At 39.7% G+C, this 26,202-nt stretch overlaps 1 protein-coding gene across 3 annotated transcripts in view; it reads right to left on the reverse strand.

Moving 5' to 3' along the window:
• The window catches only part of tub (TUB bipartite transcription factor), a 168,175-nt gene that overhangs the window by 16,072 nt on the left and 125,901 nt on the right, over nucleotides 1–26,202 (reverse strand). For 2 of the 3 annotated variants that reach the window (XM_034191093.1, XM_034191106.1), the window contains exons 4-8: nucleotides 24,368–24,505; nucleotides 15,342–15,497; nucleotides 11,461–11,582; nucleotides 4,506–4,697; nucleotides 4,228–4,340 (exon numbers count right to left, since the gene is read on the reverse strand). In XM_034191093.1, coding sequence (XP_034046984.1) covers nucleotides 4,228–4,340; nucleotides 4,506–4,697; nucleotides 11,461–11,582; nucleotides 15,342–15,497; nucleotides 24,368–24,505 — 721 coding nt within the window. The remainder of the gene's footprint in view (nucleotides 1–4,227; nucleotides 4,341–4,505; nucleotides 4,698–11,460; nucleotides 11,583–15,341; nucleotides 15,498–24,367; nucleotides 24,506–26,202) is intronic. The other variant, XM_034191101.1, reaches the window with a different exon arrangement.

Below are 26,202 nucleotides of genomic sequence, written 5' to 3' on the forward strand. Positions count from 1 at the left end.
TAATACCTATGGCATGCTCTAATCTCTGTAATAAAATTTTATGGTCAACATTATCAAAAGCAGCACTGAGGTCTAACAGAACAAGCACAGAGATGAGTCCACTGTCTGAGGCCATAAGAAGATCATTTGTAACCTTCACTAATGCTGTTTCTGTACTATCATGAATTCTAAACCCTGACTGAAACTCTTCAAATAGACCATTCCTCTGCAGATGATCAGTTAGCTGTTTTACAACTACCCTTTCAAGAATTTTTGAGAGAAAAGGAAGGTTGGAGATTGGCCTATAATTAGCTAAGATAGCTGGGTCAAGTGATGGCTTTTTAAGTAATGGTTTAATTACTGCCACCTTAAAAGCCTATGGTACATAGCCAACTAATAAAGATAGATTGATCATATTTAAGATCGAAGCATTAATTAATGGTAGGGCTTCCTTGAGCAGCCTGGTAGGAATGGGGTCTAATAGACATGTTGATGGTTTGGAAGAAGTAACTAATGAAAATAACTCAGACAGAACAATCGGAGAGAAAGAGTCTAACCAAATACCGGCATCACTGAAAGCAGCCAAAGATAACGATATGTCTTTGGGATGGTTATGAGTAATTTTTTCTCTAATAGTTAAAATTTTATTAGCAAAGAAAGTCATGAAGTCATTACTAGTTAAAGTTAAAGGAATACTCGGCTCAATAGAGCTCTGACTCTTTGTCAGCCTGGCTACAGTGCTGAAAAGAAACCTGGGGTTGTTCTTATTTTCTTCAATTAGTGATGAGTAGTAAGATGTCCTAGCTTTACGGAGGGCTTTTTATAGAGCAACAGACTCTTTTTCCAGGCTAAGTGAAGATCTTCTAAATTAGTGAGACGCCATTTCCTCTCCAACTTACGGGATATCTGCTTTAAGCTGTGAGTTTGTGAGTTATACCACGGAGTCAGGCACTTCTGATTTAAGGCTCTCTTTTTCAGAGGAGCTACAGCATCCAAAGTTGTCCTCAAAGAGGATATAAAACTATTGACGAGTTTAGAGTGTTTAGGTAGCTACTCTGATCTGTGTTGGTATATGGCATTAGAGAACATAAAGAAGGAATCATATCCTTAAACCTAGTTACAGCGCTTTCTGAAAGACTTCTACTGTAATGAAACTTATTCCCCACTGCTGGGTAGTCCATCAGAGTAAATGTAAATGTTATTAAGAAATTATCAGACAAGAAGGGGGTTTTCAGGGAATACTGTTAAGTCTTTAATTTCCATACCATAAGTCAGAACAAGATCTAAGGTATGATTAAAGTGGTGGGTGGACTCATTTACATTTTGAGCAAAGCCAATCGAGTCTAACAATAGATTAAATGCAGTGTTGAGGCTGTCATTCTCAGCATCTGTGTGTTTGTTAAAATCGGCCACTATAATTATCTTATCTGAGCTAAGCACTAAGTCAGACAAAAGGTCTGAAAATTCACAGAGAAACTCACAGTAACGACCAGGTGGACGATAGATAATAACAAATAAAACTGGTAAAATAAACTCACCAACCTTGAGCTTAGATTTGTGTGTTTTCAAGAGTGAAATGTGGGTAGCTTTATTTTTGTTAGTTTTTTTTCCCCCCTTTCAGCGGTGTTCAAGCCTGAAGCTATAAACAGTCGACTCTCATTGGTCATCCTCATTCAGACTAACCCACTCAAACACTGTAGAGAACCACTAGATGAAAGGTCACTGTTCTTTTAAATTTAGATCACCATCATTCAAGAGCAAAACATGATTGCACAGGTTTGAGCAGCGCATCGACCAAAGGTCTGACCGGCTCTGAAGATTAAAGGCTGCACAGAGCCATATTTGATTAAACTCCCCCGGAGTTTCCATGGAGCCAATAATACAGCCCTGAAGCTGTCTCTAAGGATTACATCTGCACTCGCTTCTTACCCATCTTATAATAGTTACATGACCTTAACTCTTCAGTTCATCAGGAACAGTTCCTTAAGACAAATATCAGTAGAAAAAAACTCACAGGTATTTATCAACAAACATTTAAGTGCTGCTTAATTATATCTTGTATATGAATCCATTTCTTTAGAACTACTTTTTAGCTTCTCGTGCTTTTGCTGTTACTTTGAGGCTATTATAATTGGCTGTGTCTGTTTGTCTTTAAAAAAAAGCACAATTCCAATCAAACTTGGTGGATAAACTAAGTGAATAGACCTCATGAGACAGGTCACGTCAACATCATAGGTCAAAGGTCAAGATCAAATCAGAGTTCATTAAACACCATATCTCATGTACTAGATGATATTCAAAGTGTTCTGGACAGATGTCTGATGTCAGTGATGTCACCTTTAGATGTTAAGCGTAGACAAAAAGTTAGTTGGCGGCATTGCAATCGTCTGGATGCCTTGTTTATGTATGTAGAGCAGGTAGCTCATTGGGCTACCAATATGCAGGCCTAGGTTTGATTCCCCATCATGTTACTAACCTGCATCACTTTGTTCTTCACTGTCCTCAAACTCACAATCACCAGCATAGGAGCTGCAGCTACAAGGCTAAAATTCAAAGCCCCACACATCTGTCGATAGAACATCGTTTGGCATTGGGGAGTGAGGTTTACGTCACATCACAACACACCACAGCATTGATTATGGCCATGATTATGAGCCAAGAACCACTTTAAGTGGCATTTAGCACCTTTTTTTTTCTATGTATCTGTTCTTATTTCCATTCTAAGCAAAATACACAGAAATTAATTTGTTAGACAACTGAAAAATGAGTTTTCAGGATTCATCACCTCAGTGTGTATTGGACATTTTTTGACAAACAATGTCTGTTTTCAAAACAGTGTGTTATTTGGTTGACAATTTCTACATAATTATTTCTTCAAATTGTTTAGCCTTTAAATACATCGTCATACAAAATGAACAATTATACCCCAAAAATGGAACACAATAGAGACAATGTGGCAGGTGCTGACAAATTAATCACATTAGAAAAACAAGGTGGGTGTGTTTTACACACACACACAGGGAGAAGATAATTTAGATCAGACAGCAAGAATTCATTAAAAAATTCATAAATCAGCTGTAACCCTGTTATCATGGAGGGTTTGTGAGTATTTGTTTATTCACAACACCGGAAAGAAGTTTATTCTTAAGTCTCTGAAAATAAATGAAACTGATGATGATTAAATTAATAAGCAGGTGGATATTAGTCTGAATATCTGTGAAGCCAAAGGCGCATGAGCTTCACCCACTTGTATGTGAGTGACATACTGAGATGAGATGGGGAAAAAAAAGAAACTTTCCTCTTTCAAACCAGAAAGTGTAGATGCTTTTCCTTCAATGGAATTTTGTCTGAGACCAAATGAACTAAATCAAGTCAATGTCAGAATGTTAAACATCTTGGAGCTGTTTCTATCTCAACAGTAACATTTGAATTACAGCCTGAAAGAATAAAATGTTGTATTTGGCAATAGGAAATGATACGATTTTTCACTGCACCATGGTTTTCACCAAGCAGACATTACATATGAATGAAATAAAAGACAGGGGCTGCCATCTGCATGTACTGCACGGTGAAAAAATCTTGATAAAAGACATGATTAAAAAAACAGACATACACAGCAGTAATGAACATATTGTGCATGCCAAAATATTTACTGATAAATTTTGCGAAGAATTAAAACTAAACAAAATGAATATCACGTGATGACACTTTGCCATTAAAGCTGAATTATTCACTGATTATTATCTCCTGTTTGTTGTCCTGTGGAATCATGAATTATACTATCCAATAAAAAATTAGGTTTTGCTTAAACCAAACATTACTTCATTGAATCAAAGAAGCAAAATTAATTAAAAGATTAATGCACAATTATGTATTTACAGTAGATTACATTTGATGCCCTGACGCCCTGCCTGTGGCTCCAATGACTGCGTGCTCACCTCAATAATGCACTTTGTTTTTGATGCTATTCTGCTTTTCCTGTTTTCTGTTTCTTCAGCTTGGTAAAACTTTGTAAAAACCTTGTAACTGTAGAATGACCGAAGCAGTGGGTCGCCCTTCTGAGTCTGGTCTGCTTGAGGTTTCTTCCTCAATATCATCAGAGGGAGTTTTTCCTTACCTGTGTACTTGCTCTAGAGGTTGGTAAGGTTAGACCTTACTTGTGTGAAGCGCCTTGAGGCAGCTTTGCTGTGATTTGGCGCTGTATAATTAAAATAAGATAAACGGAAATTGAATGAGCTGACGTCTTACCTCAGTTTACCAATGAAGCTCTCTCCGCCTCGAGACAGATCAGTGGGATCAATGGAAATGAGGTAATTTGAGGTTTTACTTTTTTTTCTTTTCCGACCAGCTAACAGGAACACCTACAGCAAGGCAAACCAGAAAGCAAATTCATAAAAACACAGGTTTTGACAAGAACAGAGGAATGAGTTGTGTGTTTGCTGTTTTAATATACTGAAATTTCACAAAATCTAAAACCATGTCCTGTGCACGTGTTTAAATGATCCGCGGCTGTTAAACATTCTCACCTTCTTGCTGTCATCTCTCTCCAGGTGAAGGTAGTAGGTGGGATACATCCCTCGGTCCATGCCTTTCTTGTCCCGGGTGATTCTGCACTTCACTCTGACTCCCTGAGGTGCAGGCCGCAGAGAAAACTCCTCAAGGTCATCTATGTCGATGGTCGGTTCCTTGACTGGTGGAGTGGGTGCAGATGCCACTTCCTGCATGACACAGCAGTGCACATTTTGTGAGTGACTGGAATGCTTTACCGCTGCCAGTAATAAGCCTGAAGCAAGACTGTCTGCTGGGACAAATAATAAGCACATTGTGGTTAAAATAAAACTGAAATGGAGGATTGAGTGGTATGAATGGGAGATGAGGAGAAGCACAATGGTGGGACTGACACCAGTGAGCCAGGCCTGCTCAAGACGGCAATAAGTCATGAAAATTTCCCAACAAATAAAATATGAATGCGGTTTTGCATAAATAAGAATTAAATAAATCTTCCTAAATTATATTATGCTCATAAAATATGCAGTTCATCAAGAATATGCACATTTAGGATAAATTATTTAAATGACTTGTTTAAGAAACACGCCCAAGGTTAATGGTATTGTGACAAATCAGCTCTTCTCTTTACTTGCCAGGAAAGTTGTGATGACAGAATTCAGTCACATTTACTACCTGCTCAGTGACCACAGCAGTCTGGCTTCACACCCAAGTCCAACCTGATGGAGCTTGAGAGGTGTTCCAAAGAGGAATGGGCAAAACTGCCCAAAGATAGGTGCACCAAGCTTGTGGCATCATATTCAAGAAAATTTGAGGTTGTAATTCCTGCCAAAGGTGCATAAGCAAAGTGTTGGAACAAAGGGTGTGGATACTTATGTATACGTGATTTCTTAGTTTTATATTTTCAATAAATTTGCAAAAATTAGGAAAAAAAACTTTCATGTTGTTATTATGGGGTGTTGTGAGTAGAAGTTTGAGGGAAAAAATGAATTTACTCCATTGTGGAATAAAGCTATTACATAAAATGTGGAGCGCTGTGAATACTTTCTAGATGCACTGTAAACATTTGATGTTTTGTTAAAATGCACAATAGGGCTCTTTAATTTGTTTCCTTGAGCTGTTTGAGTTGAACCGAATCATCAGTGTTCTAAAAGAAGGCTCACATTTGCATACCTCAGCACTTATGGAACCCTCCTCCGCTGCTATGAATCAAATTATTATTATTGTGTCACCTGCACACAGATGTGCATATTTATAACATGGCCAGAAAAGTTGCCCTGCCACCTCAAACTGTTTTTGTTTTTTTTATTACTGTGCTAACATTTCTCACCTGCCGAGCTAATATGCTGTTCATGTTTGATTGACAGTCCTTGATCAAGATTTGTGATACTCTGAGAATTGGCCCATGTTTTCAGGATTTTAATTAATCTCTGTTATTCGCTAATTTGCCACATAACCTGCAATGTTTGAATGCTACTTCTCTGGATAGGATGAGGAGTGCCCGATGGAGACGTGGAAAGCAAGTGCCCGAGTCGTAGCTTCTTGTTTTGGGAATATCTGTTTAGACAGTAGATAGCTTTTGCAGCTCTTATCATGAATGGGGGTTCACCTGTGAGTGGATCTAGCCACTTTTTCTTGACCATCAGCCACAGATGTGGTGGCTCCGAAGGAGACCAAGCAGAGCTGGTGTAGTTTTGCACTCTGGTTTATTCTTTGCAACCATGAAAAGAGGCTGGGAAAATTTGAATGCCGCTTGTGGACGCCAGGTCACGATCCAATAAAACGTTTGTATTGCAGGATTTTTACAACTCTGGTGGACTGAGTTTCCTGGTGTTAATGGAGACCTGGCTCAGCTTGGGTGAGTCCATTCCATGAACCGAACTTACTCCCTCTGATTCTAGGTTCTTTAATACAACTCAGACAACTGGCAGGGGAGCAGGCTTGACTTTACTTTTTAGAGACAATTTTGACTGTTATCATATTTTAACTGACTCACCTTCTAGTTTTGAACTATAGCTTTTTGAGTTAAATCCCCCTTTTAAGACTTTCATTGGTCAGCTTCAGTAGGTTTGTACCATTTTATGAAAAGTTTTTAACTGTAGGTGATTTTAAAATTCTGTGAGGACAAACTGTTACTTAGAAAATCCTAGAAAATCTTTTTATTTTATACAGTCAGTAACTGGTCCAACACACAGAAGAGGTCACAAATTGCTCAAATCTGCACCTTTCAAGTTTCTTGTGCAATATCTGTAAACCATGTGCAATATTCCTGTGCAATATGATTCCACAGTTGTATATAATTCTCATTTTACATTTTACTTGGTCCACATTTCATTTCATTTTATTTTATTTTATTTTACCTTGTGTTTATATTAGGTGTACATATACTCTGAATAATTTACTGTTAAATTTCACTGTCTTTTATTTGGCTACAAATTACTCGCACCACCAGTCCCAGCAGAAGACTGCCCCTCCCTGAGCCTGGTTCTGCTGGAGGTTTCTTCCTGTTAAAAGGGGGTTTTCCTTCCCACTGTCGCCAAGTGCTTGCTCACAGGCGGTCGTTTTGACCGTTGGGGTTTTTCTGTAATTATTGTATGGCTTTTGCCTTACAATATAAAGCGCCTTGGGGCAACTGTTTGTTGTGATTTGGCGCTATATAAATAAAATTGATTTGATGTGATTTGACCACAGAAAGCACCTTTTTGGAGTTGCACTCAAATCTCATTGTAATGCAAATTACAATGACAATAAAGGCGATTATTCTTCTTCTTCTGAAGAGAGGGGCAGAACTGTCAACTGATTACCATCTGGTGGTGAGTTGGATCAGAGGGTCGGGAAGGACTTTGGATAGACCTGGTAAGCCCAAACGGATAGTGCGGGTGAACTGGGAACATCTGGAGGAGCCCATTGTCCAACAGTCCAAGCATCCACAGGGATGAAGGCATTGAACCAGAATGGGCAATGTTCAAAGCTGAAGCTGCTGAAGCTGCTGAAGCTGCTGAAGCTGCTGAAGCTGCTGAAGCTGCGGCGGGGAGCTGTGGCCTGAAGGTCTTAGGTGCCTCAAGGGGCGGAAACCCTTGAACACTGTGGTAGACACCAGTGGTCAGGGAAGCTGTCCAACTGAAGAAGGAGTCCTTCCAGGACATGTTATCTTGGAGGACTCCAGAGGCAGTTGCAAGGTACCGACAGGCCCAAAGGGCAGCCGCCTATGCTGTTGGAGAGGGAAAGCAGTGTGGGAGGAGTTCAGAGCAACCACAGAGAAGGACTTTAAAAAGGAGGACCAGAGAGTGTGTGCCAATTACAGGGGCATCACACTACTCAGCCTCCCTGGTAAATTCTACTCCAGGGTGGTGGAAAGGAGGGTTCGGCCGATAGTCGAACCTCTGATTTGAGAGGAACAATGCGGGTTCCGTCCTGGTCGTGGAACAACCGACCAGCTCTTTACTCTCACAATGATCCTGGAGGGTGCCTGGGAGTATGCCCATCCAGTCTATATGTGTTTTGTGGACTTGAAGAAGGCGTATGATCGGGTACCCTGGGAGATACTGTGGAACGTGCTGCGGGAGTATGGAGTGAGGGGGTCCCTTCTCAGGGCCATCCAATCTCTGTACTTGCAAAGCAAGAGCTGTGTTCGGGTGCTTGGCAGTAAGTCGGACTCGTTTCCGGTGGAGGTTGGCCTCCACCAGGGCTGCGCCTTGTCACCAATCCTGTTTGCAATATTCATGGACAGGATATCGAGGCTTAGTCGGGGGGAGGAGGGTTTCCGGTTTGGTGGGCTCAGGATCTCATCACTGCTTTTTGCAGATGATGCGGTCCTGTTGGCTTCATCGACCGGTGACCTCCAACGCTCACTGGACTGGTTCACAGCCGAGTGTGAAGCAGCTGGGATGAGGATCAGCACCTCTAAATCTGAGGCCATGGTTCTCAGCAGGAAACCGATGGATTGCCTACTCCGGGTAGGGAATACGGCTTTGCCCCAAGTGAAGGAATTTAAGTACCTCGGGGTCTTGTTCACGAGTGATGGGATGATGGAGCGTGTGATTGGCCAGAGAATCGTCACAGAAGGGGCGGTATTGCATTCGTTCTACAGTACTGTTGTGACGAAAAGGGAGCTTACCCAAAAGGTGAAGCTCTCGATCTACTGGTCAATCTTCGTTCCTACTCTCACCTATGGTCATGAGGGTTGGGTCATGACCGAAAGAACTAGATCACGGGTACAAGCGGCCAAAATGGGCTTCCTCAGGAGGGTGGCTGGTGTCTCCCTTAGAGATAGGGTGAGAAGTTCGGTCATCCGTGGGGAGCTCAGAGTAGAGTTGCTGCTCCTTCGTGTTGAAAGGAGCCAGCTGAGGTGGTTCTGGCATCTGGTAAGGATGCCTCCTGGGCGCCTCCCTAGGTAGGTGTTAAAGGCACGTCCATCTAGGAGGAAACCCCAGGGAAGACCCAGGACAAGGTGGAGAGATTACATCTCCACACTGGCCTGGGAACGCCTCGGGATCCCCTAGTTAGAGGTGGTCAGTGTGGCACAGGAAAGGGAAGTCTGGGGTCACCTGCTGGAGCTGTTTCCCCAGGAAAAGCGGTTGAAGATGAGTGAGTGAGTGATGAGTAATTGTTCCTGGATCAACGCTTAACTGGAGTAAGAGTAAGCAGAAAGATGAATGGAAAAGCGGTTGAAGATGAGTGAGTGATGAGTAATTGTTCCTGGATCAACGCTTAACTGGAGTAAGAGTAAGCAGAAAGAGATGAATGGATGGATGGATGTTCCTAGATAATAATGCCCACTGAACACAGGGAAGTCAAAGTCTCTGACTTGGTACATTGGACCCTGTGCTATAAAGGACTTTGGACTAAAGTTGCCAGGGGAGCTGGAGCTGGTGCAGAAGCAGAGCATTTAAGTGTGAGTAATGTATTTCCAGTGCATTCCAGTCACTCATTTTAATTGAGTTTATGTAACGGAGGCCAGCATGTGTCACTGTGCATATGTAGTTAGTAAACCTCACTCCCAACAGCTCAAAAGAACTCTCTGGTCACAAGGCCAGAGCCCTGGGTTTTAACCTTCTGGTTAGAGAGTCCGACTTCCATGTTGGAGATTGTAAGTTTGCGTCCCGAGGGGAGCGAATGGGCAGAGTCATAACAACACAATGCAGAGTCAACAAGTAAACCAAAGAATGCATCAAAATTCTAATCCAAAATTTAATGCAAATTTTTTAGGCAGAAATTTGTCACTTTTTTACTGAATTTGGGTTGTATTAATTAATATGGACTCAAACTCTGTATCAGTATTGTTGTTGTTGGACCTCAGTGCTGCATTTCATACTATTGATCACAGCGTCCTTTTAAATAGGCTTGAGAATGATTTTGGCTTTTTTGGGTGAAGTCATATTTATTTAGTCAATTCCAGTGTTTTGTTTTTAACAATGTGACATGTGATTATACCACTGTTAAGCATGGGGTCCCTTAGGGTTGAGTTCTAGGACCTTTGTTATTTTCCCTGTATGTAGCCACATTAGGGAAGATCATTCATGGCTTTGGACTGAACTTTCACTGTTATGTTGACGACTTACGGCTGTATTTGCCTTTGTTTGCTGGTGATGGGGTGAATAGCACAACCATGAGCAAGACTGAGGCCTGTTTAATCACTGTGAGGAGTTGATTGTCAGCTGAATTCTTTGTTTTCAATTCAAACAAAACTGAGGTGATGGTCATTGGCCCACCAAAACTGAGAAATGGCTTTGCACATTTTACTATCTCACTCAGTGATTGCTTGATTCCGAAAGTTAGGCAGGAATCAGCGGGTGGTCGATCATTTGTATTTCGTGCACTGTGGCTATGAAACAAACTGCAGGCTGAAATTAGGCTCGGGGCATTTTTAAATCTACATTTTCTTGGCCACCTACAACTGTTGATGGTGGGAAATGTTTTCGTGTCTTGAATTTATAATTTGTAATTTAATTTGTAATTTGTAATTTATTTTAAATGATTTTACTTTTTTGGCAATTGTTTTAATGTCATTTGGTTTGTGAAGCACTTTTTTGTTAAAGTGCTATATAAATAAAATTATTATTGTCATTATTAGTATTATTATTACCTCATCCCTTATGGAACCCTCTTCCTCTGCTGTGAATCAAATTATTATTATTGTGCCACCTGCACACAGAAATGTGCACATTTAGAACATGACCAGAAAAGTTGTATTCACGAATAAGCACAACATGCAAAACCCACCATATGGTTTCAGTGTAAATGAATAATAACTTAAAGACTATTTGGAGAGCTAAAAAAAGTTAATACATTGCTGTCTATCAGGTCAGGTCTGGGGCCCTGCTCCAATGTCACAGCATCCACCACATCCACCATACTACAGGACTGCGGTGGGTCCTGGTAAACACCCACCCAGGCCAGACAACTGGTCCATCCCCACTTCTTCAAAGCAACCCGGTCTCACGGCAAGTCGTGATTCAGCAGCACAAAATATACATTAATCTATTGGTTCATGATATTGTGACAAAAAGCGCCTTATTTTCGTCACGGCATCACAAATTCATTCTAATTCATTCCGTGATAGCTGCACAAAATTAAAAGTGAAGCGGAGGCGTCGGGGTGGTTATGGTTAGGGTGGGGGGAAGGAGTAGGGTTAGTAGTAGTGAGTTAAAAAAAAAAATTTGACTCATTTCGTGACAGGAGGATGAAAAAAAGTGTGAGACTGGGCTGTTCAAAGCACCCATCTATCTTTCCAGTTTGTGTTTCTCAACGTTGAAGCAGCTGTGTGCTGGATCATGTCCAGAGAAGAGCACCATATGGACAAAAATGTTGTAGGAGACATTTTCCCACTACAGTTACTTTGTATTTTAATATAAAAACAAATGTCAAAAAAGAGTCCTGCTGAAGAATGAAGAAACCTCATTTATTTTTTTACTTGACATCCATCAACAAAAGGTACTTGCCGTGACCAAAAAAAGAAAAAGTTTTTCCTTGTACCTTGCATGATTTCTTGCTGGTGGCAGAGCCTGGCCTTGTGTTGTTATTCAGCTGCGAAGAACTGGAGCTAATTTCATCATCATCATCCTCTTCTTCATCAAAGTTCATACTGCTAGATATACCTTCAAAAGGAAACCAAAAAGAAAACATTCATATAATTTACAGCAAAAAAACAAACAAAAAAGTAATAATGAAAGGAAAACAACACAGTATTACGATGAGTTATAACTGGTTTTTGCCAATGATTCTGTGAAATAAGTATAAATATAATAATAAATATAGCCTCAACTGTTCCCTGTTTAGGATGTAAGTTGAGAAGACTCTCAACTGAAGTCCTGGAGAAACCACAATAAATAAATAAATAAATAACAGATACGGATGCTGTTAGTGATGGACTCTGTGCAGCCAGAATACTAAAGGTGTGTCCATGTTATGGCAAAAAAAACACTATAGGTCATATCTTGGCAAAATGTGAAGTACATAATTTTCCTGACATTTGCCACTTATATTAGAAGAAAAGTTGAGAATTCTTGGGGAATCTCAAAATTGTCTGAGCCTTTTCTCATCTGTCATCATCCAAACTCTTTCCACAAACTCTTTCCGTCATTCTGTTATTGCTTGAGCCATAGGAGCAGGCTTCAAATTATTATATACTGCCCTTGTCAGGATTATTAATTTAAAATATGTCCCAAACTAAATGCTAAATAACCAATAGTATGTTACTGTGTGGTAAATTTATCAACAACTGCAAGAAGAAAACTAAGTGAGGGAAGCCATCAAGATTCCCATGGCAAAGCTATGCCTTCTGTAGATGTGACTGGAGAAACAAGGCAAATAAATGTTTTGTCTGCTGCATCAGAAAAGGATTTTCTTAAAAAGGAGAGGTGACATTTTAAATGCAGTTTGCCAGAAGGCACATGGGAGACTCAAGCAAATATTGAGTTTTCTTGCACCAAAGTCTGTTTTGTGTTATGTCCAGTTTCTCCACTAGTCCACTTCTTGCATAGTCACTTTGAGAACAGTCAACTGCAGACAGATCCACCATACAGTACCATACTTTTTATACTTATTAATTATTGATGTGAAAGTCACACAGACATATTCAATCACTTAGAAATGTTGATGAATCCATCCCCTCACTTGTCTAAAGAAAACTGGCTATAAAAGTAATTATGGATTGTGCATTTGTCAACGGATATCAATGACAGTATCAAACATACACATGTCTGTATTATTTATTTATGTATTCATTCATTTTTACGAAATTAAAGCATTTTGTTTTGTTGTTGTTCGTAGCTTAAAGCAGATAACCCGTAAGTTGGAGAGGAAATGGCGTCTCACTAATTTAGAAGATCTTCACTTAGCCTGGAAAAAGAGTCTGTTGCTCTATAAAAAAAAGCCCTCCGTAAAGCTAGGACATCTTTCTACTCATCACTAATTGAAGAAAATAAGAACAACCTCAGGTTTCTTTTCAGCACTGTAGCCAGGCTGACAAAGAGTCAGAGCTCTATTGAGCTGAGTATTCCATTAACTTTAACTAGTAATGACTTCATGACTTTTTTGCTAACAAAATTTTAACTATTAGAGAAAAAATTACTCATAACCATCCCAAAGACGTACCGTTATCTTTGGCTGCTTTCAGTGATGCCGGTATTTGGTTAGACTCTTTCTCTCCGATTGTTCTGTCTGAGTTATTTTCATTAGTTACTTCATCCAAACCATCAACATGTTTATTAGACCCCATTCCTCCCAGGCTGCTCAAGGAAGCCCTACCATTATTTAATGCTTCGATCTTAAATATGATCAATCTATCTTTGTTAGTTGGCTATGTACCACAGGCTTTTAAGGTGGCAGTAATTAAACCATTACTTAAAAAGCCATCACTTGACCCAGCTATCTTAGCTAATTATAGGCCAATCTCCAACCTTCCTTTTCTCTCAAAAGTTCTTGAAAGGGTAGTTGCAAAACAGCTAACTGATCATCTGCAGAGGAATGGTCTATTTGAAGAGTTTCAGTCAGGTTTTAGAATTCATCATAGTACAGAAACAGCATTAGTGAAGGTTACAAATGATCTTCTTATGGCCTCGGACAGTGGACTCATCTCTGTGCTTGTTCTGTTAGACCTCAGTGCTGCTTTTGATACTGTTGACCATAAAATTTTATTACAGAGATTAGAGCATGCCATAGGTATTAAAGGCACTGCGCTGCGGTGGTTTGAATCATATTTGTCTAATAGATTACAATTTGTTCATGTAAATGGGGAATCTTCTTCACAGACTAAAGTTAATTATGGAGTTCCACAAGGTTCTGTGCTAGGACCAATTTTATTCACTTTATACATGCTTCCCTTAGGCAGTATTATTAGACGGTATTGCTTAAATTTTCATTGTTACGCAGATGATACCCAGCTTTATCTATCCATGAAGCCAGAGGACACACACCAATTAGCTAAACTGCAGGATTGTCTTACAGACATAAAGACATGGATGACCTCTAATTTCCTGCTTTTAAACTCAGATAAAACTGAAGTTATTGTACTTGGCCCCACAAATCTTAGAAACATGGTGTCTAACCAGATCCTTACTGTGGATGGCATTACCCTGACCTCTAGTAATACTGTGAGAAATCTTGGAGTCATTTTTGATCAGGATATGTCATTCAAAGCGCATATTAAACAAATATGTAGGACTGCTTTTTTGCATTTACGCAATATCTCTAAAATCAGAAAGGTCTTGTCTCAGAGTGATGCTGAAAAACTAATTCATGCATTTATTTCCTCTAGGCTGGACTATTGTAATTCATTATTATCAGGTTGTCCTAAAAGTTCCCTAAAAACCCTTCAGTTAATTCAAAATGCTGCAGCTAGAGTACTGACGGGGACTAGAAGGAAAGAGCATATCTCACCCATATTGGCCTCTCTTCTTTGGCTTCCTGTTAATTCTAGAATAGAATTTAAAATTATTCTTCTTACTTATAAGGTTTTGAATAATCAGGTCCCATCTTATCTTAGGGACCTCGTAGTACCATATCACCCCAATAGAGCGCTTCGCTCTCAGACTGCAGGCTTACTTGTAGTTCCTAGGGTTTGTAAGAGTAGAATGGGAGGCAGAGCCTTCAGCTTTCAGGCTCCTCTCCTGTGGAACCAGCTCCCAATTCAGATCAGGGAGACAGACACCCTCTCTACTTTTAAGATTAGGCTTAAAACTTTCCTTTTTGCTAAAGCTTATAGTTAGGGCTGGATCAGGTGACCCTGAACCATCCCTTAGTTATGCTGCTATAGACGTAGACTGCTGGGGGGTTCCCATGATGCACTGTTTCTTTCTCTTTTTGCTCTGTATGCACCACTCTGCATTTAATCATTAGTGATCGATCTCTGCTCCCCTCCACAGCATGTCTTTTTCCTGGTTCTCTCCCTCAGCCCCAACCAGTCCCAGCAGAAGACTGCCCCTCCCTGAGCCTGGTTCTGCTGGAGGTTTCTTCCTGTTAAAAGGGAGTTTTTCCTTCCCACTGTAGCCAAGTGCTTGCTCACAGGGGGTCGTTTTGACCGTTGGGGTTTTACATAATTATTGTATGGCCTTGCCTTACAATATAAAGCGCCTTGGGGCAACTGTTTGTTGTGATTTGGCGCTATATAAAAAATTGATTGATTGATTGATTGATAACTTTGGACATTTTAGAAAATATTCTGACAACACAAAATTGGTTCATTTGCATTTATTTCTGGAGATATTTTAAATTTGTGCTCAAACTATAGGGGCCCAGCAATTCTGACCAGGACTGTAGATTGCCCTTCACCCCTGGTGATTACACTTGGATCACTCTATGCATTTGGAGTAAATGTGCACTTGTTATTGTTGCATTTGTGCATGCATTGACACTACCTTTCTTGAGCATAGTGACCCGCAGGTCCTGTTTGCTCTGTGACTGAGTGCAGCTCATGACAGATTCTCCCTCGCCCTCCTCCGTGGTGAAGTGACCCACTGTCAGGATCTGGATCTGGCTGTCCTCCTGCTGGGAAGCCGGGCCATCGCTCCCTGCTGAGCCACAACAAGCCAGAAGGACTTCACAACTGTTCAATATACAGCAGATAGTAAAAGGATTTAAATGAATGGAAAAACAACAGTGGTCAGAAGAGGTTTAACAAATAAAACTTAGCCTAAAAAAGCTCTTAGGTTAAAGCATTATTTTGACATCTATAAGTATTGGATTATTTGTTTGTTTCTGTTTTCTTTTGCTATTCAGTGAGCTTGTGTAAGAAGAAAGATATAAAATCCCTGCTGCTGTCAAGTACATATTTCTAAAAGAAAATTTATCTGGGCTACAAAAGCAGCTCCACTTCTGCATCTATTTTTCAGAAAAGTACAACAAAATAAAACATGATCATGACTGCAAACTGAAAGACACCTATCAGAGACCAATCCACTGCCAAAATCAGAATTGTTACTGATTTATTTCTTTTTTAATTGGAATTTACTTCAAAATGTTTTTCAAGTTTAATTCAAAACATGTCACACACAAAGTTTTCAAATGCTTGTTCAGCCCCTTTATCATGATATGTGATATTATTTTCTTACATTTCAAGGAGAACAAACATTTTCACCAAATTTTCTAAAAAATCAGGTCATTAGTTTTTCAGCAGTCCTACTATAAATTAAGCAAGCACCTGACAGATATAATCAAAAACATGTTCTCCTTTTTGCATGATGTAAAAACATGACTATTCTGGATGATATATCAGCAGTAATACGGTAATTATAGACAAGCCCCATCAGTGACAATGGAGAGTTGTTTTAGTATTGATTATTTCAAAAGCGGCCCATGAGACCAATTTGTGAGCAACACACTTGAGGGCACTGGAAAACAGGTCAATGGTGGTGGGTTCTGAGCTGCAAATTCTCTCTCCCTGGCATTAGTGAGTCATTCTTTGTGCTGGTCTTCGAACCTGCTTGTTGCCATTTGTGTAGCTGCATGTACGACTGAGTTACAGGACAAAACCCGTCATTCTTGGGCCAGTAAAGATGCCCACTGTGCTGTGAAGTACTGTTTTGACTCATCTTCCGGCGTGCTCATCCATCCATATGTCCATATGTTTCCAGGTGTCACTTTCATATAGGATGCACATGTGCTCTGCGCAAACATCTTGGATAAGTTCACACATCAGAGATCTGTGCACTTTGTGACCTTGATAAAAGTAGGTCACAGTTAAAGCCTTGTCACCTTGATAGCTAATCAATCCCCCCCCCACCGGGGAGGGTGGTATGTATGTTCCTTAAGTTCAGGTCTTCTACCAGAGGCATGGGATTCTGAGGGTTCGGCACAGTATCTTAGGTGTTCCTAAGATGGCACTCTTCTGGACAGAGACCTCTGATGTTGTGCCTGGAATCTGCTGGAGCCACTCTTCCAATTGGGGCATTACAGCTCCTAGTGCTCCTATTACCACTGGGACCACTTTGGACTTTACCTTCCACATCTGCTCCAGTTGCTCTTTCAGCCCTTGTTACTTCTCTATTTTCAACTGCGGTTTTCTTTCCCTTATCAAAAAAAATCACTATGTCTGGTTGGTTGGCCAGCAGCTGCTTCTCTATCTGGAATTTGAAGTCCTACAGGACCTTAGTCCTGTCGTTCTCAATCACCTTTGGTGGTGTCTCCCATCGGGACATGGGGACTTCTAATCCATATGTGACTCAGATGTTTCTGAACACAATTCTCGACATTTGGTTGTGCATCTCAGTGTACGCTGTCCCAGCTTGCATCCTGCATCCTGCTACTATGTGCTAGACTGTCTCTGGAGCGCATTTGCACAGTCTACAAAATGTGCCCCAGAGACAGTCCAGCACATAGTAGCAGTATGCAAGCTGGGACTTGGGGATTTCTAATCCATATGGGGCACAGATGTTCCTGGTCACGATTCCCAAAACTTGGTTGTGCATCTCAGTGTACGCTGTCCCAGCTTGCATCTTGCATCCTGCTACTATGTGTTGGACTGTCTCTGGAGCACATTTGCACAGCCTGCAACTTGGGTGCTGTCGGCTGTGGTAGACTGCTGCCTTTATAGATCTGGTGTGCTTGTTCTTTTGCTGCCATGATCAGAGCCTCTGTGCTGTCAATCATAAAAGAGAACAGTTTTTTTTTTTTTTTTTTTTGTCCTTTAGCTGTTTTAATAAATTTTAAAGATTTAATTCAAAATAATTTTTAAAGAAAGTAAAATTTGGGAGGGGGGGTAACATGTTTGCATTGTGTTTTCTGTATCAAGAACTTGGCTAAACATAAAATGACATTGACACAGAGTTTATCTTTTTTGTTTCCTAAAATTAAACCAAATGTTAGGTCATCCTTGTAAAAGACATTTCAATCTCAATGGAATTCTACCTGGTTAAATAAAGGTTGTTATTATTATTATTATTATTATTATTATTATTATCTCTTGAGAGACAAACTGGCGATGATGGAAATTTTTCTTTCAACCATTTTTGAATATTAACCCAGAAATAATGAATTTTCTCACATAAGAAACATACTGTACATGGTCAGTGGTTCCAATTTCGTTGTATATATGTGCAATGACAATAAAGATTCTATTCCATTCTATTCTATTCTATTCTATCATCTTCACAAAATGTACAAATATTATCTTCAATATTAAAGCATAACCTCAGTAATTCTTTAGATGGGTAGATGTTATTCATAATTTTAAAGTGTGTTTCTTGGGTATGGAAAAAGTAAGATACATAGTTCTCAATTTGGTAATTGATTTTTTTTTTTTTTGTATCAAATTTATTTAAAATGTCATTTTTATTTTGGTGTCCAGAGAATAAATTCTCTGCAAAACACTTTCTAATAAAAGAGCGACTGCACTTCCTGTCCAGAATTAAAGTTCCCTGAAGTGAAAGTGAGGGCAGTTGTATAGTTTGGTGTGTCATTATGTTTTTAGTAAGAAATACAAATTCTCAGGGTAGTGCATTACATAACTTCGTGGAATCTGATATGGAGGGTTATATGATTTTTCTTCAAGCAATGTGGTCTGTTTCTCCAGATAAAATTCTGTATATTAAAAGCCAAGTGGCCTGTGTGTGTGTGTGTGTGTGTGTGTGTGTGTGTGTGTGTGTGTGTGTGTGTGTGTGTGTGTGTGTGTGTGTGTGTGTGTGTGTGTGTGTGTGTGTGTGTGTGTGTGTGTGTGTCTGGTTTCAATCATGGAAAAACTGGGGAGATCTAACATCTGCCATTTGGTATGCTTATGTATTTTATGTCAAGGATGAACACCTCGAATACAAAAAGTTGATAAGACTAATATTTCTGGAGAAATTAGGGATACAGTGAACGATGGACATTGATAATTACATTCTGGACTCACACACCATTCCAGTAGGAGGCGTTATTTATTTTGCTAGATTTCATCAGTTGGTTTGGAATGACAGTGAATACACTGGGTCCATCTTGATAAACATCTTGATAAACTTTCCACTTTGGTCAGATATATTTGACCTAAAATTGATAAGTCTCTTTGAAGCCATATATTTAATTTTGTTTTGCATTCATTAGGTTCCTTATTTATGTTCACTGATTGACTTAATTTTTGGTCCTTAGTAAGGTGAATACCCAGGTATTATATATCTGATTTAATAGGAACATAGCAAATTTCTTTTAATGGTGAGTCATGAAGCACAAAAAGTTCACATTTTGTTAAATTTAACATTAATCATGAAGCCTTAGAGAATTTTTTTCAGTACTTATTGGGATTTGATCTTTTTTTTTTTTTTTAGAAATACTCTTGTGTCATTTGCCAGCTGGTTGATAATAATTTCTGTACCCAACACATTTAACCTTTTGATATCATTACAGTTTTTAATATGTATGGCTAGGGGTGGGATGGGGATGTTGATCAGGACTGGTTTGGGATGGTTGTCATCAGGCCCTGATCCAGACCGGTTTGGACCGATGCAGTTGCATCGGTCAAATTTTTTTACGCATCGTTCGTCATCGGTAAAAGAAAAATCTTGAATAATCCCAAATAGTGCAGAATGTGTCCCTGCGGTGAACACAGCTTTTAGGTGGTTTTCATGTCAACCTATAGTCCATAAATTATACGGATTTTTCAGAGATTCAGAGTTATACGGGCGTACAAATAAAGTCAGATATTCAGGGTTTGGTCTGCAGCGGCTCTGTAATCAACTGTTTCTGCAGCGCGACTCCACTTTGAACTGTGAACCACTGAAGCAATGCTCCGATCCACTAGCTCGTTGGTTCTTTGATTCGCTGCTCTTCAGAAACGGCAAGTCCGCTTCCTAATCCCTCTCAAAGTCATTAAAATACCCTGAGTCACTTTTGTGTGGATTAAAGTCACTAACTGGGACTCTTCTCTTGTTGCTGTCAAGAAATGAGAATCGTCCTCCATTCCATTCACACAGCTCGAAACACTGCGCGGCTCTCTGCAGAGTCCGGTTGGAATAACTTCAAAACGAATCGCTGCTTTAAATAAAATGACACATCTTTCCAAACGTTATAATACAGACAAGAAACTAAAATCGACTAAAACGTTTTTTCCTCCCAAGATGAAACGTGCTGCATTTCTTTACAAATTACATCCTGAAGTGAAGCACAGTGAGCTGTAAGAGCTCAGCTCAGATATATGGAAAGATATTCATGCCAATAATGCCTGAAAGGAAATGCTTTTGACAAAAACTACAGATTTTGTTTATTCCTATTTATGTCCAGAGATCAAGGATCCACCATGTAGAGTTTATTATGTCCAGAGTTTAAGGATCCAGTGACCAGTTTCATATTTATTTACTTTAAGACTAATGTTCAATTTCAATTCAATTTCAATTTAATCAGCTTATAAAGTGCCAAATCTGTTATGTGTCGGACGCAGCTCGGAGAACCGACCAGCGTTTGAAGGACCCAGTATGAAATAAGCAGAGCACGGTACAAAGGCTAACTGAATTTAATACATAACAGTGATACAAAACATAACAAAAGAAAGTGCGGTCTGGCGTGGTGCGCTCCCAGCAGCGCTAACGGTCCGGAGCCAGAAGCTGTTCGGACCCAAGGACCCCGCCGACACCCCCCAGGTGGCCGCAACAAACCGAGTCTGTGAAAGAAGGAACCATTATGTGAGTCCACACTCTACACACAGAGAGAACACTTAAAGGTGTACAAACAGCAAACACTTCCTGGCTTGATTACTAATCAGCTTCCCAACCTGCAGGCATGGAACATCCAGTTCACAAAACTCCACTGCAGTGGAAGCCGATACATGACTAACATACAGCTCAATATAAAAAGGTGTGAGGGACGCCACATTTACTGACTGTATAAATGTTAGTCACAAAATCTAACGTACCTCAGGAAGTGTGCTGACGAGCGTGAGACCTCACCCCCTCCTCTTTCACAGACCGTGCATCAAACCCTGGACGTTCTCTGCATCCACTGATGATGAGATGGCTCCCGAGACGACAATCTCACCCGTCTGGTCACAAGGTCGAGTCTCTGGCAAATACACACTGTATACTCCAGTCTTAAATGCCACCATGTTCCAATCCATATAGATGCACCACAGCTGTGAGTCCTGACGAGCCGCAGGTGATCAGGGTGAGGTCCTGATAACCTCAGCAACACAGCCACTCAGTCCCAAATGCAAGCCACCTGGAAGGAAAACCAAAAGACAGAAACAAAAAGGCAGCCAGGCCCCCCCAGCCATACAACAAAATCACTACAAAATCTAAATATACTAAAACAAATACATCACAATTGTACATATATCACAATTGTGATATATGTACAATTGTGATGTATTTGTTTTAGTACATTTAGTCATGGACATGATGAATATTGTTACCTGCTGGACTGTTTCTAATTTTGATTGGTATCAATGGAAAATGTCTTCTGTGAACTGTCTGTATCTCAATATATTATTATTAAGAATATATGCAGTCATATTTTTATTGATTTTATCAATTGAAAAAAAAATCATATATAGATTCAGGTATAACTGAAAGATTTTGGCAATAAATTTGATCCTGTTTACAGTCAATTTTTGTTATAGTGTTGTTTTTTTAGGACATCATATTTATACAAATAAGAAGTGTCCATGAAGTATAATAAATATATTAAAAGAAGTGTGACAGTGTATGTTGCACACGAATAAAAGAATGAAGATTATTAAGACAAGACGCGTACGATTTTTATTTTATCATTAGACAAAAATGCATCTGTCAGATTTTCACTCTGGATCCAGCCCTGGTCATCACATCTCAACCAATGAGAACATTTGGGCTGGGCCTAAAACTGGTGCAGCACTCACATGAACTGGAATAGGAAAGAACTGGCAGGGACAAAAAAAAAAAAGGAATTTGGTAGCAGATTCTTACATAGACATTTCACTATAAATCTATTCCAAACAGTGGAGTTAATAGATCCAAAGTTATTTGTAACCACTGCAAAGTTGAATTTTCTTAAGATCGGAGTACTTTGAGTCTGAGGTATCAAGTAAATACAATACACACCGTTGATGCCAGCAAATCACCCAATCAAACAAACAGTGGAGGGAGGCATCGGCAGACTACACTGGATACAGTGTGTGGGAAGTAAAGATAAACAAAAGCATACTCTAAAAAAGGAACTGCTGTCTCAACAAGAAAAATTGATGTAACAATTTGCATAGATTTTAAGTTATTTCAACTTAGTTATTTCACCTTTCAACTGAGTTAATGCCAGAATACTTCTCTAGTTAAGCTGAAATTACTTCAGTTAAGTTGAAATAACTTTAAAAAAAAAAAAATATATATATATATATATATATATATATATATATAAATGAAAATAAATTGCAAATTGAAATTGTAGGCAAATTGTTACATCACATTTTCTTGTTCAGCCAGCGGTTAATTTTTTAGAGTGCAAGTTAATAAATGTCATGGTGAAGTGGACTGTTACTAACAGGCTAACTAGTATTGTGGAAGATGTCTGTCTGCGGAACGTTCTTAGGATGAGCCTCCCTCAAGATGCACCATTACAAAAAGAATATACCAGTTGTATGAAGAGAAGAGGACTACAAAACAACGGCATTACAACTTACACTCTTGCTGTAGACATTGCTGGGTAAGAGCTTATTTGTTTGGAAAGTTGCTAGTCGCACGTAGCCATATTCATAAAGCAAAATTAGGTAGCCATAGGTATGTAGCGTCTCTCTCATTGATCAGTATAGATTATGTGATCATGAGGCTACATACTTGATACGTAGATTCCTAAATTGTGTTAACTGCAACTATTAATGCTAACCATAACCCCTAACCAGGCTGCGCTATATACTAATAGAATTTGAAATTATTAACATGGTTACGTATGAATTGACACTTCCTTTGTTTAGTCTTTGCAAACCAAAAGTGATTGCTCTTTTGTGCATATACAGTAGCAGTACGTTTAAAATAAAAGTGTGCAATACACACTACTTTTCAATTCATTATTGAATTTTGTGCGTAACAGTGCAATTAATGTCGATTAATTGCAGAAACTCATGCAATTAATCACAATTTAAAAATTTTAATCATTGCCCAGCACTAATATATATATATATATGTAGAGAAGTATTTTGCCTGGGTTAACTTTCACATCCTTTATTCCTCTGTACTTTATGCCTTACATTTTGTCTGAGTTCACTGTACAGTAATAAGCAGCCACTTAACACACACTGAAACATATCGTGAGGCGTGTCCATCAGCTGTGAGCTCTGTGCTACTGGCCTGATTAATCTCATGCCTCAGTGGAATTCATTCCCTTCATTTTTCTGGGACAAAGCCACACCAAAGATGATCATGCATCACACCAGATAAAACAACAAAAAACATCTTAAATTTCAGAGATGTACAAGTAAATTATCAACCAGAATCAATAATTTTGTGTTTCTGTTCTAAGCACACGGTGGAGACTTGTTATGACTGAGTGCTGACTAATTGATGCCTTTACTTGTAGTGTTGGCAGGCTGTCAGTGAAAGCTTTGGTACCACAGTAGCAGCTAAAATGGCAGCATCATCGCCCATGTAAGACACTGTCAAAAATGAAATCTTGATCTTGCACGTCATGGGTCACACTTTGGTGCTTGTGCTCTTCTCTGTATTCTTCTCTTTCTGGCATTATTCTCTGAATATTATTGTAATTTCTGGTTAATTGTGTCCAATGTTAAATCATGTGTGGTGCTTTTACCTTGACATTTCTTCTGAGTTCATTTTATGTAGCTTAACTTACTGTTTCTGGCCTTCCAGGGTCGTGTGTCCCTGCATTTGACTGTTAAGTTGCCTGTATAACTGTCGTTAGAGCGTTCTCTCTTTGCCAGACTGTCTGGATTTGTTCCTGCTTTCCCATGTTCAAATTCCCAGTGTTTTGCAGTGTTTTTGCCTCACTGTTACAGACCTTCACTGCCGTTTCAAGTGTCCTAAGTTTGTGCCTGCTATCTTGGATTAGTTTGCTTGGTATGAAACATTTCTTTTCACCGACCTATTGCTTGTATTTTGGACAGCCTGTCTAGTGCTCCCTCTGAAAGAGTCCTGACTGTTGTACCTGACCTCTGCCTATTAAATGACCAAGCATGTTGCTTGCTGTACAAATTGTGCTATTTATCAGCTGTGAGACAGTAAACCTGATTTTACTTTCCATTGTTGGGGTTCTCAGCCGAGCTGTTACACTTACAGTTTATTGCTATAGTTTGCGCTTAACAGTCAAATTTAAGCCGTCATGTAAAAAAAAAAAGACTGCTTGTTATATATGACATCGCAAACTGTTTAAATACATCCTGTTTGTTTGCACCCTGTTCTAGTAGTTGAGTCTTTCTTGAAACTCAGCTGTCCACTTGTTTCAGATCTGTCTTTCTTCCCTCAATCTGACTACTTGTTTGTCTTAATGGCAGCAGGCTGACCTTTATGCTTTCCCTTCCGCTCCTTTTTGTCGCTGCCCATCTGTGGCGTGCTGCTGGAAGACGCTTTGCCCTTTTTGGCCGAGCGAGGCGGCTGTGGGTCTGATGTCACCTTCACCTCCTCAAGCTCAGCTTCTTGCACTAAACAAAAAGATGGAGACAATGACCACTGAGAGCAATAGTTAGGGAAGAATGGAGAGAAAACGAGAGTACAACGCAAGTGTCAATCACAGTTTCCATCTAACACAGTTATGGTTTTTACACCAAATGCCCATTGTGTCAAAAGCAACTTGAATTCTGCTTCTTTTTGTGTCCATGGGCATGTTGGACACAGCAGCATGAGTACACAACAGTATGTTTCCAGTCAGAGTAAGCAGTTTTTAATTTACTGGTGACCAGGTGGTTCGTGCACTTGGTTTCAGTGTGGAAGGTTCCTGCTTCAAACCTCACTCCTGCCACATTTCTCCATGTAATGTGGTGTTGCATCAGGAAGGGCACCAGGCATAAAACCTGTGCCAATTCAAAATGCAGATCCACCTCGGATTTGCTGTGGCAAAGGGACTTATTTTTGGTGATGCATGCAACAGATCACAATATACTTCCATTCATTCAGTTCCGTTTCACCTCACACGCAAAATCTGAAATTTCCAGGAAACAATCTTCACACAGCATTGAAGGCAACAGGTATTAGTTTATTATTATTATTATTATTAGAGATGAGCTGCACCAGATTATAGCTAAATAGCTAATTTCCATCCGCAGTCCCTGGGCACATCAAATAAATTAACAATGAAATAGCACAATATTCTAAAACTCCTCTCCCATCTGTCACTAGTTATCCCAGCTGTCACTTACATGTTTGATTCAGTTGATCGGGCTGCTCTCTGGGACATTGTGAGAGTTTGTGGGATCCCCAAGAAGTTACTAGACATCATAGCCAGCCTCTGTACAGATACTGTGAGTGATATGCAGAGTGCAGGCAGAGACTCTGAGTTTTTATGAGTGAAAACTGGTGTTTGTCAGGGAGGTGTTCTGGCTGTTACACTGTCCAAAGCTTGCATGGACCAAGTGTTTGGTATGGTTGTGGTGTAGGTGCTTTTGTTGGCAAGGAAAGGTTTACTGAACTTTAAATCTTGAACAATGGTGTTTTCTTTGTAGAATCAATGGATAACCTGATTGCAGCACTTGAGAAGTTGAGTGAAAAATAGGACTTGCCTGGGTTTGCAACTGTCCTGGATCAAGACTAAGAGCCAGGCTTTAAAGAACTTTCTGAACTCAGTCATCAGAAGTATATCTGTAGGTAGTGAAACTATTGAGGTAGTAGTGACACTGTGGGTCCTCAGCTTTTGCGATTAAGAGACACCTGCATGAAGGACCAAGTCTTTAGGGTCCTGGTGTTTCCTGTCTTGTTGTATGGTTATGAGAGTTGGACACTAACCAGTCACCTAAAGTGACGACTGGATGTCTTTGGTACTAGGTGTCTTCGGAGAATCCTTGGGTATTGCTGGAATGACTTTGTGTCAAACAAGCACTTATTTAGGGAGTCTAAGATGACGTCCCAATAACTTGTAATTCTATACAGTTGTTAGAAGTGATATTCTTGGAATCTGCAGTTGTTTGGAAATGGATACAAGAGACATTCCAGACTTGGATAAATCCATGATCCTCTTTCTCAGATCAGTATTGAACTCCTTTGACTTTCCCACTGTACTGTTTATTGGTCAGTCCAGTGAGTGCTGTCAAATAAACCCCTTTAATATGAGCAAAAAGAAGCTCCCAGCTGGACACACACATGATCACTAAGCGATCATTAAGAAGCTTTGCCAAGTTAAAAGACA

The sequence above is a fragment of the Thalassophryne amazonica genome, chromosome 2 (assembly GCF_902500255.1).
Source record: "Thalassophryne amazonica chromosome 2, fThaAma1.1, whole genome shotgun sequence".
Classification (NCBI taxonomy): Eukaryota; Metazoa; Chordata; class Actinopteri; order Batrachoidiformes; family Batrachoididae; genus Thalassophryne; species Thalassophryne amazonica.